At 37.0% G+C, this 13,859-nt stretch overlaps 1 protein-coding gene across 2 annotated transcripts; it reads right to left on the minus strand.

Annotated features, from left to right (window-relative positions):
* Positions 1–3,221: 3,221 nt before the first annotated feature.
* LOC118747148 (centrosomal and chromosomal factor) lies at positions 3,222–8,307 on the minus strand. 2 transcript variants are annotated; one of them, XM_036481145.1, is made up of 2 exons: positions 8,239–8,307; positions 3,222–6,382 (listed from the first exon to the last, which is right to left on the minus strand). In XM_036481145.1, the coding sequence occupies exon 2, from the start codon at positions 5,862–5,864 to the stop codon at positions 3,879–3,881; it is 1,986 nt and encodes a 661-aa protein (XP_036337038.1). In that variant the 5' UTR covers positions 5,865–6,382; positions 8,239–8,307; the 3' UTR covers positions 3,222–3,878. The 2 variants fall into 2 exon arrangements, with proteins under 2 accessions (XP_036337038.1, XP_036337030.1); XM_036481137.1 differs by lacking the exon at positions 8,239–8,307 and adding an exon at positions 6,438–6,709.
* Between the last annotated feature and the right edge of the window lie 5,552 nt (positions 8,308–13,859).

A 13,859-nucleotide genomic window follows, 5' to 3' on the forward strand; every position in this document is an offset into this window, starting at 1 on the left:
CTATGTTTATTGAACAAAGAGCAATCAGCTGTTTGTTTCTGTCCCTCTTTTAGAGCTGATATTCCATCAGGGATGGAAAATTTAATTATAAAATTGTATCTAATTTACGGAAAGCTTTATCTAAAAGTGGATAGATGTACCCAAAAAGTAAATATGTATTTCTATATAAAGAAGATAGGAGGATAAAAATTCCCATCGATACCACATCAACTTTTGTACTCACATTAAACAAATTTTGGCTATGAAAAGAATCTCTTCGAGCAGCGCGTGACAAAACTATGTTGTAGAAAAGGTGAATTAAGTTCCTCCCAGTTCTCCGTTCTGACGTTTAAAAATAAATATTTTCCGTCTATCTGGCGAAATCAACTACAGTTGCGTTACTTTGACCACCTTTTTGTATCATTTGTATGCCCATTCACAAAGGAGGGAAGGTATTGGACCAGTTGCCCGCCACAGAAAATACATTGAAATGTCAATAAAAATAAGAACTGATTTCTGAGAGTTATTTGGCTACGTTCCAAATGTACCTATAATTGTGTGTTTGTACCGAATGCACCTTCAAACTAAATAAAGGTACGATTGTACCAACTTTTCCATCACTGTAGGTAATCCAGCAGCTGATTTCGTATCTCTAATTGCGCAGCTGACATATATGTGAACACAAAACTCAATTCCGAAATTTAAAGCTTAATTGCCTCAGCTAACTGGCCTGTTTGAACATAGTCTAAATATTTTAGAATTTTTAAAAAAGTTCGAAATTTGTACGAAAGTTTGTTGAATTTTTTTTTAATATTGCACTTGCAAACAGCGTTATGAGATTTTCTAATAATAAGCCATAAAGTAAAAAAACCTCTACAACAGCAACTAACATCCAAATTGTATATTTCTCTTTATTATCTGAAAATTTGGATAAACAAGAGCCTAATAACATTAAAAAAAAACAAAACCGTACTGTGGTAGTTTTTGCAAATTTTATATATAAAAATTTAATTTAGCGAGTTTTGGAACAGTAACATTTACATAGCTATCTTATTTTAGCTTTTCGCGTTCTCTCTTCCATGAAGATTGGCCTGCTTCTTTTTTACGACGCCTTCCACTAGGCACCTAAACTACCACGTTTTCTTGCAGTTTTCTAAGTTCATCAGAAGATGGAGACTTTTGAAAGTGTATAAATACACACATAAGTATTATAGAGACTTTTGCAATTCTCTATTTTTTCAGAATATAGAAAGATTTTGCACTGTATTGTAAGTGGACATGAAACTACTTTAAATACTGGTACGTTACTCACCAAAGACTAAAAATCGTAAAAAATTTACATAGCGCACTTTGCAAGTGGACTACTCAAATGAAGAAACTTGGATTTACACGGGTTTTGTTAAAGAATGAACTATATTTTTATAAAAAAAATAGCAAAAGTTCAACAACAACAAAAATAATACGTTGAAGCCTGGCAAAAAGGTGTTCGGCTATAATTTTTTGACCACTGTATGTATTTTTTTATATCTTTCATTGGACCTTCACATTGTACATAAAAGAAGTACATAACAAAATTAAAAAATATATATAATTTTTGTTTGCCTTTTTTAAAGCTCATTTTGCCTTTTTTGTTTAAGTACCTTAAAATCTAACATTTCTACATTTCGTTGGTTGGTCAGAACACCTACAAGGCCCCCGCCCTCCTCCTCCCTAAATACGGCCTTGGCGGTAGGTATGTACATATATGTATATAAGAATGCGCTCCTAATTGATGTTTGTCTTATGAATTAATTAGATGGTCAATTATTTTTGTTTCATAAAGCTGTTTATGTGGGATATTAGCTCATCCCGGCGTGAATTTTCATACATATGTATGTATGTATATGAATTTACGTATTATCAGCATAATTATTATTACGCATTTACTATTTGCTAGTTACTCGTATATTGTTTTACTTGTATATAGCCTTGTTTCAAGATTTGTCGTCATTATCGGCTACCAATGTATGTTTGCTCCAATTTACATTCGCAAAGAACAGCTCAAAATTTAGCTGACCTCTAAGCGTGACCGATCAAATAACTATCGACTATTTTAAATTTTCAGTTTAACGATTAATTGCGGCTTATTGCTTTTACATTTGTTTAGCTTTGTAAACCTCATTCTGGTTACTACATCCGCTGTAATTAACGTACAGTTCTATGTACATCGAAACAAGCAGAATGAATTGACCGACATGTGTTTACTAAGAAAATTAAAATTATTTAAAGAGATATGCTTTTTAGGAATCAAATGAGATCTATTCTGTAGTCGAGACGAAAGCAAAGGTAGATTTTTAAGTAACCCACCACGAAATAATAAAAACCAAAATAAATACATATTTAATCCAAATGTATAATTCTGGTTTGTTTGACCCAAATGAGCGCAATCTCATAGAAGTAATGCGAAAAATTAATAGACAAAACAAATATAGCAATAACGAAATGCCACCAACCAGCACAGTAACCGACGGCTATTCTGTCAAATGGCGCATAGGCAGGAAGACGGCGGAAAAATGGAGGTTCGCACTAGACGCGCAATTTTTAAAAAAAAGCGCACACTAAATTCACTTACACAAATAAATATGTATGCACATTCGTTCATTAACTCAGTTTATTTTCATATTTTTTCGCTTATTTGTATTTCAATTTAATCACTCGATTTAATCATTTCTGTATGTATTAATTTTACACATTACAGCGCATTTTTAGTGTGGAAATTTCACAGACAAGTGTTTTGTGTTAGCAAGACAAATTAAATTAAATATAAAACTAATTAAAGAATTAAAAAAGTGTGATGAAACGAATTCGTCGAAGGTCATTAGTTTCTGATGATAAACGGGATTTTGCACAAAGTCGTTAAATAATGCATAAGCAACGAATAGCATTTCAAAGTTAAACACAAACGAATATCGATTAAAAAAACGCGTAAGTTTAGTTTAGGTGCTTACACAACTTTCATATGAAACAATTCACTTCGGCATTCTTCGTCAGAGAGACCCATACATTTTATGTGGCGTAACAAATTTTTAAGTTGTTTTAGTGCATTTAGCATACGATGCGCGAATAATTGAAAAATACAAAACCCGGCGGTACACAATGAAATTCAAATACCGTCGGCGTTCTTGTAAAAAACTTGTCCACACAAAAGTACGTATTTAACCCTACACTTCATAAATATATGCATGTATGAACATTAATGTAGATTATATCCCACTCATCTGTAGTGCCTTCAACACAAACCGCTAGGGCCACAAAACCTAAGCCCTACACGCATAATTTTTACTTCAAACCTACAATGCAAGCGAATAAAAATAACTTTTAAGCATTCAAGGATTTATGTTCAAGTAACTGTCCGGCTCGTCGACGGCTGTTGTTTTTAATATCGGCGATTTTTTTGTATTAATTTGCAGTTCCAATACATATTCGCAAACCTTTTTTTATTTGTTTGATTTCAATATTAATTTAACAATTTATCAATTCTCCTGCAACATTTATTTTACTATTTAAATTTAATTTTACGTTGTCTTTTGTGTATCGAAATACGATTTTGGGTATTGATAATTATAAAGAATAATTTTATATAACAATGTTACTACAATTTTAGACTACCATCCATCCGTTCAACATCGTCTGCGAAATAAGCTAAATTCAAAAGCTTCGCAACATTTTCGCTGATATCGCATATCTTCACTGACATCGCGCTGCTCCCCGGCAAGATATGCTCACCGGGACAGTCTTCCCATGGACTCAGTTTTGCACCACACTTATCCACTCGGGGAAACATTTACGGTTTTCTAATTTGCCGCCGCTGGTGCTGATGCTGCTGTTTCCGTGGCTGCCGTAAAAGCGCTTCACGGCGATCATACGTTATAACATGAAATTTGCTGCAGGTGTTGGAAAGACGGTGTCGCGGCGAATTGTGGAAACGTCTGTCCAATATTTGCCACCGCGGCAACGGCTGCCGCGTTCGCAGTTGCCGCCGACAAGTAAGGATGTATGCGTTGCGATCGCAAGTACTGGCGGTATTTGCCGCAGAGTTTATCGTCGCGGGCGTAGTGAGAGCCTATCGCTGGGGTCGTGTCGGGCCCAGCCTGGTAGTTGCTAGGAACTGTCGCCATCGGGCTGCGGTCGATCATCAGCGCCGACGCGGTGTTTGACGTAGCAGCTGAAGCGGATGCAACGCTGCTTGCATCGGCCCATATTGCGCCATTGGGCAAGCAATGCGTTTGTTCGGATTGGTGTTGTGGCTGCTGCTGCTTACTGCTGCTATGCGTTGTCATTCCAGTTGCCGCTGCGGAGCTGCTGGCACTGTATACGCCACCCGATATCATTGCGTCACGTTTTCCCACGGCGGAAAGGCTTTTGCCAAATAAGGCGGGTGTGCTTCGCGGGGCAAGCATTTGGCTCGAGTGGACGGCAACCGTTGCTGATGCAGGTGTCATTGAGGAACGCGCCGCTATCGTTGCCAGTTGGTCCCATTGCGAGGCATTCTGGCTTAGGATATTATGTTGGCTTTGAGAGGTAACGGCGGCAGCTGCTGTGGCGGCAGCGGCAATTGAGGTCGAGGTACTGCGGCTGTGACTTTGGTTTTGACGGTGCTGCTGCTGCTGTTGCTGATGACCTTGGTTGGCATTGCTAACGACGGCGGAGGCGGAACGACTTTGGATATTTCGATGTTGGGCGGCTGCGCGTCTCACTGCGCTTGCGTGCTCAGTGTACGCAGCTGTGGAGCCAGACGAGGACGTTGGTGCGGAGGAAGCGATGCTTGCTTGTTGTTGCGTAGCTTGCTGTTGCTGCGATTGCTGTTGGTGATGACTGTGATGGTGGTGTGTTACCACCACCGGGTAATGCGCTTGTTGCGACATTTGTGACATCTGTTGCTGCTCCTGCTGCTGCGATGACTGTCGCAGTTGCTGATGCTGCAACTGTTGCTGATATTGAGCGACCACTTGGTGCTGTTGCATGTGTTGCTGAGTTTGGTGTTGTTGTTGCTGTATGACCTGAGATTGACGAGCAGCAGCACGACGGGCGGAAGAACTGGTCGCTGTTGAACCGGATGAGATTACCACGGATGCTGCACCGCTCGAAGACGACGCAGAGCTGCTCAGACCGCTTACCAGTAAGGCAGTGCTGCCACGTGCTGTTGCTGGCATGTTGTTAACAAAAGGACTGCGCCGTTGTGATTCCATTTTGCGGAAATAGCAAGGATGGATCATCAGCAACGGTTCGACGCGCTGACCCACCGGTGGTTTGGGTTGGTTTGGTAATTCATATTCCACGCTACAGTCTACGTGTAATGGAATGGAATAGTCTTTCTGTGGTGTCGCAACACCGCCGGCACTGATGATCGCCATCGTTGAGCTACTCGATAACGTAGATCCGGTGCTGCTGTTTATGCTAGTGGTATTGGCGCTGTTAGTGCGGCTATTGCTAATACTGGCGCTACCAATGTTGGTGCTGCTAATCACTGAGTTAATGGCGGCGACGGCGGGTGTCGCTGTGGACGCATTGCCACCTCTGGCAGCCTGCGCCGCCGCCGTCAAGGACGACGAACGACTTATAACTGTTGACGACGGTGCACCGTTTGATGGCTGCGAATGGTGTGGATGCTGTTGCGGGTGATGTTGTTGTTGTTGCAACTGCTGCCGTTGTTGCGGGGGATGGTAAAGTTGTTGTAGCTGCTGTTGGTGGTGATGCGTTTGCTGTGACTGCTGCTGATGATTGTGGTTATGGCTATGACTGTTGTGGTGATGATGATGATGGGGCGGAGCAGTGTGTGGCGCCGTGGAGGATATGCCATGTGGTAAGGTAATATCGTAGTTTGCAAAGCATGCAGCCATCGTCATTTTGATAATATTTCCCTGATGTTGTTTACTTTGGCTCAGAAATTAAAGTAAGATTTTCTCACGAGCTTTACTTACTTTCTTTATTAACATCAAAATCAACTTGAACACTTTTCGCAACTGGCCGTTGTGTAGTTTTTCTGGATACTTCTTTGGGGCACTCACATAGAAATAATATATAAATTCCCGCAAGACACAAAATTTATATTTTACTTTGCTTTTTTTTTGTTGGCACTGGTTTTCCTTGCTTGCGTTACTTTTTAAAATTTTAGTGGTAAATGGTAACGGAGTTGCGTTTGGAGCATGGGATTCTTTCGAATTTTATTTTTTGGAATCCATCATGAACCTCACTTCTTGCACTTCTTTATCTTCAGGCACTGGTGTTTCATAAGCATAGGAAAGTTTCCCTTTTACCCATTTATATTTTTATCAAATATCGACACTATCTAAACGGTTCACATCTGACACTATTTATTCTCGGGCCAGCACATGGCTATTCATATGGTATTGCCAAGGGATTTCTGAAACACAAATACATATACATGCACATGCATACATATGTATGTACATACGAACCTATGCAGGTATGTAAGTATATATAATCCGTTCTCGGTTATCACTTTGTTCTGCTGCTGGTGTTTCAATTGCTTCTGAACTTATTTCACACGAAAGTATGTAGTTTTTTATTTACGGTTGATTATAATCCATTTAAGAGGGCATCTATTTATGTGTATATGTACATACATACGTATTTTCGTTTATATGTGGGGTATTCTGAATGTTTAGTTTACCAGGAACATTAATCCATAATATGTTATTTTTTTGTTGAATTTGAGTTTAACGTTTTACTTAAATGTTTAAAATTTTTTTGCAGGTAGATAGAAATATATATGTATTTAATATTTTTTTTTTTAATTAATGGTATTTTATAGTCACACTTTGTTGAACTAATTTATTGCATATACTAAGCATGTACTTATTTTCACGTAAAGTAGTTTTTAAATTTTTACTTTTTAGTCAACTCGTATGTGCACATGTATTTATAAATCCTTAATTATTTTCTGCTGTTGGTTTTTTACTATGTGTTCAATTTTATTTTTTGGAACAATCTTGTCGTTACTTTTATCAGTCTTTACTCACAAAATATTTAAATAATACACTTTGGATTTTATTTGTTTTTTAGTTGTCTTTTCCTCTCACAAAAATAACTCAGCCTTCATAAAGTTCATTCATTTCTTTATGTGTGCTTCTATGTGTATATGTAGTTTAGTTGTAATTGTATTAATTTGATTTGGTAAGCGCGACGGCGACCATAACGTTTTTTCATCTGCGTTCGATCGACCGACTACATACATAGATATATACTCAGACCAACCCAAGCGATGTAAAAAAAACTCTTAATGACTGCTGGTAGTTTATGGCTTCAGCTTCGATTTTGACTATGTCACAGGGCTTCGAGTTTCGCGACGTTTGCTGCGACAATTACGGATACCGCTCGTCTGATTTCCTTCTGACTTTGCTTTCCCCTTGCAGTGCCAGGGATAATGATGCTGGTGTCTATTGAGTATCAAGACTCTGATATTGAGTGGTTTTGCGTTTCACTTCGTTCTGCCCTAATCCACTCAACTCTGCCACGTTAGCTGATGTTGTAGCCGCTGCCGCAGATAGTAAAGCAATTGCTTTGCCTTGAACGATTTTTATTTTTTTGGGTTAACGTCTCTAAGCGACCAACAACAAGCGACCCTAAGAAGGTACTTGGTATGTATTTGGTCGTTGCTTCTGTGAATTTTTGGTCTTTGAATATATATTACACTCCGAGAGAGTTATGTTTATGAGCCGTCCCACTTGCACACGCGGTATGTATTCATGAATAGAGTTTTGAAATGGATAGACAGATAGGCTGACGAACTGTTCGAGCGACCCACCGCACGGCGATACGACACACCGTTGGTGCTTACGATCAAAGGGGCAGACGCGGTTTACACACGAAGTAGAGCAAATTTAAGCGAACACGAGTAACTACGCCCTTTTTGTCTGGACTTACATCAGATTGAGGTCAAAACTTTATTTTCCTCGGCGTAGTTCAATCTGGTTTTTAAATGTTCTTTATACGCACATGCCTACGAGTAATTTTTCGGTTATATTTCACTTTTCTCCCTTATTTTTTCTTTTATATACACACATTTTTTCTTGTATGTATGTATATGTATGTATGCATTTATATTTCTTCCAATTTTTTTACTTTATCACAATTTTGCAACGTTATTGTTGTTTATCTAATATAAGTCGTTTTTGCTTATGATTCTCCTTACAGATAGAAAAATATTGTAGTTAACGTTATATTTTTTGGCTTTGTTTTGTAATTTTTATTTTTTACTTAATGTCTTCAGATGAGCTCTTCAACGTCGCGACATTTGCAATCTCACACCAACGAAAACGACTTTACCAAACGAGCTCTCTCAACCGACTGTGCCAGCATTACCTGCGGAATCGATGTATCCAATTTTCAAACGAGTGACGAGCGGCTTAGGTCACCAGCTGAATAACAATTGAGGAGCTGCCATGGATGGAATTTCAAAATTTCAAAATGTGCCTAATTTTCTTCAAAAATAGTGCCGAAAAGAAGATGAAAGTGTCACAAAATTAAAATTCGTTCTTTTAAGGCCTTTTATGAACAATATATTTTTAGAAATTTAATTTTTAAAATACACTGAGGTAATATAATAATTATTAATTAATAAAATTATTACAGTATATCACTTTGATGGAGGATTCCGTAGACATAGATGTATACATAAATTCATAGTAAAATAACACAGTATTCTAACTACGAAGGGGAAATACACCGAAATACCTATATGCGAAATAATGTCTGTGAGACATTTCATCCCGTTTCAGTTTTTATTGATTTTATATAAAAGTCTAACTCATAATTTAAAAAACGCCGTATATGTACACAAATCGACATTTCAAACTTTGCACAAAAATTATCAAAAATCAGCAGGGTTTCGCAAAACAACAAACTTTTAATTCAGAATTTTTAGAGAGATTCCAAGCTAACAATTTCACGCATTTTTTCCATATAAAGTATGTACGAACGTTGTTTAAATGGATGAAAACATTTGACACCGTCAGCAAAAAAAAATTATTAAAAATCAACGGGACTGCAATCTTAGAATCTTTCTAAAAATTCTCAATTAAAAGTTTGTTGCGAAAACTTACTATTTGTGCTGTGTATTCACAAATGGAATTCAGCTTTTTATAAAGAGCTGTCACTTAATATTTTTTATTTGAATTTTATAGTGCTTTTAATTTTCACTTTTTGTAATTTTTTATTTATAATGTAGTAAGTGATTTTTTGTTACACATTATGCTAAGTTTCTATAATTTATAGTTGTGCCAAAATAGGATGAATTGTGCCAAAAGGGCCTCCGAGAATGAAAGTGCCAAAAATGGCACTATTGTGCCTGCTTTTCCATCACTGGGAGCTGCTGCAGAAATTCGAATGGAAGCGGTGATTACGGAAGCCCGGCAAATATGTATAGGGAATCTCTTTTAGGAAATTGAGTCAGCTCCCCACATACACTTACTCTTCACACTCACAATTCGTATCTATGTGTATGTGCATGCAACCGCAAGAATCAGCTGGTCAATGGCTGCGAAGCAATTCTAATCGAAAGAGCGGAAGCTCAACTAGATAAACCAATTTCATCGGAAGCCGGTGCTCTCAACAGCCACTGCCGTTACACATATTTCTATTGCATATTGATATGATATATCCCACAGTGCTCGACACCAATAATTGTTTCTTTTCCTTCCGCTTTGTTGAAATGGTCAAATGCTTTGTATACGTATATGTATATGTATCAGCTTCAATCGCAATTTAATTCCATTTCTACTTATTCAGCCATTGTGGCGGCCATCTTTACATTTGAGAATTTGTTGTTTGCGGCATAGTAATCAAAGGCGTACAAATGTATATTCTCACTCTACCTCTCTCATATTTGCTCTCTCACTCAATTTGATGGCATAATGGCTGACTGGTTGTCCAACAAAAACACCGCTAACGATGAGTGTTTGTCGCGCTCAGTAACGACAACGCCTGCGACGGCTGAAATCCGTCGCCAACGACGACGACGACTGAAGGGCTTCCATTACATTGTTGCATCGTTTGTTGTTGCCACTACCATGTTTTTTTTCAGTTGCGCTTTTGTCGACATTGGATATGTACGCGAATGTGTGAGGTTCGTTAACTTTGTTGCTGGATTAAATACGATGCCAACATGTGCACATGATTTGAGTTTTGATTTGTTTTGTTAGCTCCATTCCTCTCTAAAGCGAATATGTCTGCTGCGCTCTAACACAGACGAAGCAGAGTAGCATCGGCTTTGCCTTTAAAAATCGCTATCTAAATATGCCACTGCGAACTTTCGGTATATACAGTCGCCAGTTTGGTCTGATTATGCATACTTCGCATAACTTCGCACAACTTCGCATAAACTTCAAACTGTATTTTCGTATGTACTTTGTATCTAATTTGTATGTGTTCCATTACCCAGAAATTAGCAGAACTTATAAAAACTTAGCGATCTGTTGGGCTTACAGCCAGTTTCACCAAATTATTTAAGTGAAAATTACTTTAATTTCGGTTTCACCAATCAATTTTAATATTGATTTAAGTGACCTATGCTCTGCACTTAAATAAAAGTTAAATCAGAATAACCACACTCAGAGGTGTTACACGTTTAATCACCTGATCATTGTGCATCTGCTGCTTACTTGTATACCAGCCCTGCTTTTACAACACAGCGTGCCAAAGCTTTCAAAAGCTCTCAGTACAAATGCAAGCGAAAGCTAGTCCTATCTGTTTTACAACCACTTTTTACTCACTTAAATAAATAGTTTATTGAAACTGAAAATAATTAAAATGAGATTTAAATAAAAACTTAAATTAAAGTTAATTTCCACTTAAATAGTTTGGTGAAACTGGCTGTTAGATTTTACTTCACATTTTCTTAAGTTATATTTTTATTGGACTGGTACAAATGGTTGTGCGAAGTTATGCGAAGTATGCATAATTAGACCCTTAGTTTTCTACATCGTGTTTATGTAATGACAAAATTTTTGGTGTAGTCCTAGAATACCCAGGTACATATGTATGTACATATGCACGTATCTAATACGTATGTACATATAAACTTTGGAAATCCGGAGCATGGACACGCTCGCATACATATTGCTAATGGGTGGTTCCTAATTCAGATAGTCAGATGATACTTTTGTTGCTGCCCGCCGTCAGAACTAGCCAAAATTAGCACAATAAAAATCTGAAAAGTAAAAAATCGATACAGCACTGGGAATTCAATACGCACACATACATATTTTTTGATATTTGTATATTTGATTAGTTCTGTAGACTTTAAAAGGGATGCTGAGAATTTTAGTTAACATTGTGTTAATCATCCTGAAAAAGACAACAACAGTAATAAATTTTTAATTGAAAACGAATAGATATTTCTAACTATGCCGAATTTCCACTAGGCATTGAAATGACATAAAATTGCAGGCATTTAAAATATGCCATGTGCAAATGAATTTAATGATTATCTATTGTTTAACATAATGACACGATTTTTTTTAATGCCCAAGTATATATGTATGTCATTTAATTTTTTTCCATTGATGCCTAGTGGAAATCCGGCATTAGAGTGAAAACTTGCTAAGTGCGTTTGTTGTGAAAATTCATATTTTGATATAGAAAGGAAAAGGAGTTAAAAATACATCGTTTCTAAGAGAAGTAGGGTACTCGCTCTATTTCTTTATATTCAATGAACAGGGAATTTGCCAAGTCAAAAATAGGCACAGGAAATTCAACGACGTCAAAATAACACGATATATTTTATGTAGATAGCATCGAGTTTCTCTGATTCCCATGGACCTTACTTTAAAAACGCAAAATGTTATATTCAAAGTTCCGCAAAATACCTGAAAAATTTGCTATAAGTTTGTCCTCTCCTTTAAAATTTTCACTTTAAACCAGCGATATTTAAATTGTAATACATATACTTAACGTTATTAAGGTAAATTGAAAGTACATATCGACGACCAAAATGGCGCAATAATGCGCTAATTGTATCCTGGGCAGCGACTAGGAAGCACTGCAACCAACCAACATATCGACGCCTCCAACCCATACCATGCTAACCCACCTTAGACCTAGTCCGTTTTAGCCTAGTATGGTTTGGAGGCGTCGATATATGTGCATATGTTCAAAAACAAATGAAATATTAAAAAAGAATAAAATTTTTGCAAGAAATTATTATTCAAATATCGCCTGTAGCAATAATAAAACGACTCATTCAGGTAATAAGAAAACGACTCGCCCAGGCGAGTTGCCCGCGGCGGATGTTTTAGAGCGACGGTAATAAGAAATCGATACGATGGCGATATTGCCGGCAATAAATTTATTCCTGAGGGCGACAAGTTTTTTATTTCCGGTGGGCTGCTACGAATTCGGAAAAACTTCTATCAACGTTTTGTTTTGACGTAGAATACGTCTTACCCCTGTCAGCAATTGGAAGAGAATTTTATTGCCTATCGCCCCGATGCCAGTTATCAAAGCGATACTAACTCATTTGAGTAGTCCACTTGCAAAGGTCGTTATGTAAAATTTTTTCGATGTTTAGTTTTTGGTGGATTACGTACCAGTATTTAAAGTAGTTTCATGTCCACTAACAAGACAGTGCATAATCTTTTTATATATTTTTATATAAATGTTAACTCGTCTTTCAAAAGTCGCTATCATACTTATTTATAATCTTTCAAAAGTATACATCTTCTGATGAACTTAGAATACTGCTTTAAGTCGTATAGACTGTTAATATTATCTTATGTCATGTTATGTTATGTTACAATTTTATAAGGTTCTTATTTGTCCAAATTTTCAGTTGGTAATAAAAAAGATTCAATTTAAATGTTACTTGTTGTCGTAGTCGTTTTTTCAAATTTATGGCGTTCTATTATAAAATCACATAACGCTGTTTGCAAGTGGACTACTCAGTTCACAAAAACAAAAATCATTTCTATCGCTTTTCTATCTTCTTAACAGGTGCTTGGACTATTTTTACTCTTTCAAGTTTTAAAAAATAACAAGCAATCTTGAAAGTTCAATCAAGTAAAATTATATTTTTGTTTTCTATTTTTTTTTTTTTTTCAGTTAACGTGCAAGCACTCATATTCGAATAAGAAATAATAAAATTACGTAAAAATTTTTAACAGATGCGTTATTCGATTTATTATGTTAATGCCGTTTTACCATACATTTTCAATGTTCAGTTGGGATTTCATAAAATATAAGTGCGGTTGAGCTAGCAATCTAAGCTGAGAGCAGGATGAAAATGGCGTAAGTAACTCTGCGGCTGTGGTTGCAAGCGCAGAGGTATCCCAAATTTCTTTTTAAGTTTTATCAAAAATTTAACCAACAGAAGAGTATTTTTTAAGACTTCAGTCTTTATCGCGCATGTTACTGTCATTCCTATCGAAATAGATTCTAATTGCTGTATCGATTTCGTTTCATAAAGACGTGACGTCTTGGTGGACAGTTCTTCCCGAGAGCGGATAAGAATTCGAAAAGACAGCGATATCATCGGCGATGATTTTCTCAGAAATGTCGTGTCGAATTAGTAACTTTCGCAATAAAAAAAATGCTGGCAGGTACCTTTCGATATGGAGGCTATGCTCAAATGTTGTATGCAGTTGTAATTTTTAGAGCTTCACAAAAACCCTTATTGCACAAGAAGTAATGCAGCGATTTCAAAGAAAAGTGCGGCGTTTCAAAAATAAAACTCCAAACCTATCGAAAGATTCATCTTTGTAAGTAACCAATTCGATTTCTGTCGTAGAAACAATAGTAAATATTGGCTTCCGCACCTACTGGTGAAAAGACGCTGCAGACTTCAGACGAAGTATCTCCTGTCATCAAACAAACAGTCAGCACAT

This window comes from Rhagoletis pomonella, unplaced genomic scaffold (genome assembly GCF_013731165.1).
Source record: "Rhagoletis pomonella isolate Grant_MI unplaced genomic scaffold, Rhpom_1.0 Rhpom_scaffold_00001, whole genome shotgun sequence".
In the NCBI taxonomy this organism is placed as follows: domain Eukaryota; kingdom Metazoa; phylum Arthropoda; class Insecta; order Diptera; family Tephritidae; genus Rhagoletis; species Rhagoletis pomonella.

What these genes read in the sequence shown, in the direction of transcription:
- LOC118747148 (XM_036481145.1), bottom strand. Translation starts at nt 5,864, where the DNA reads ATGACGATGGCTGCATGCTTTGCAAACTACGATATTACCTTACCACAT.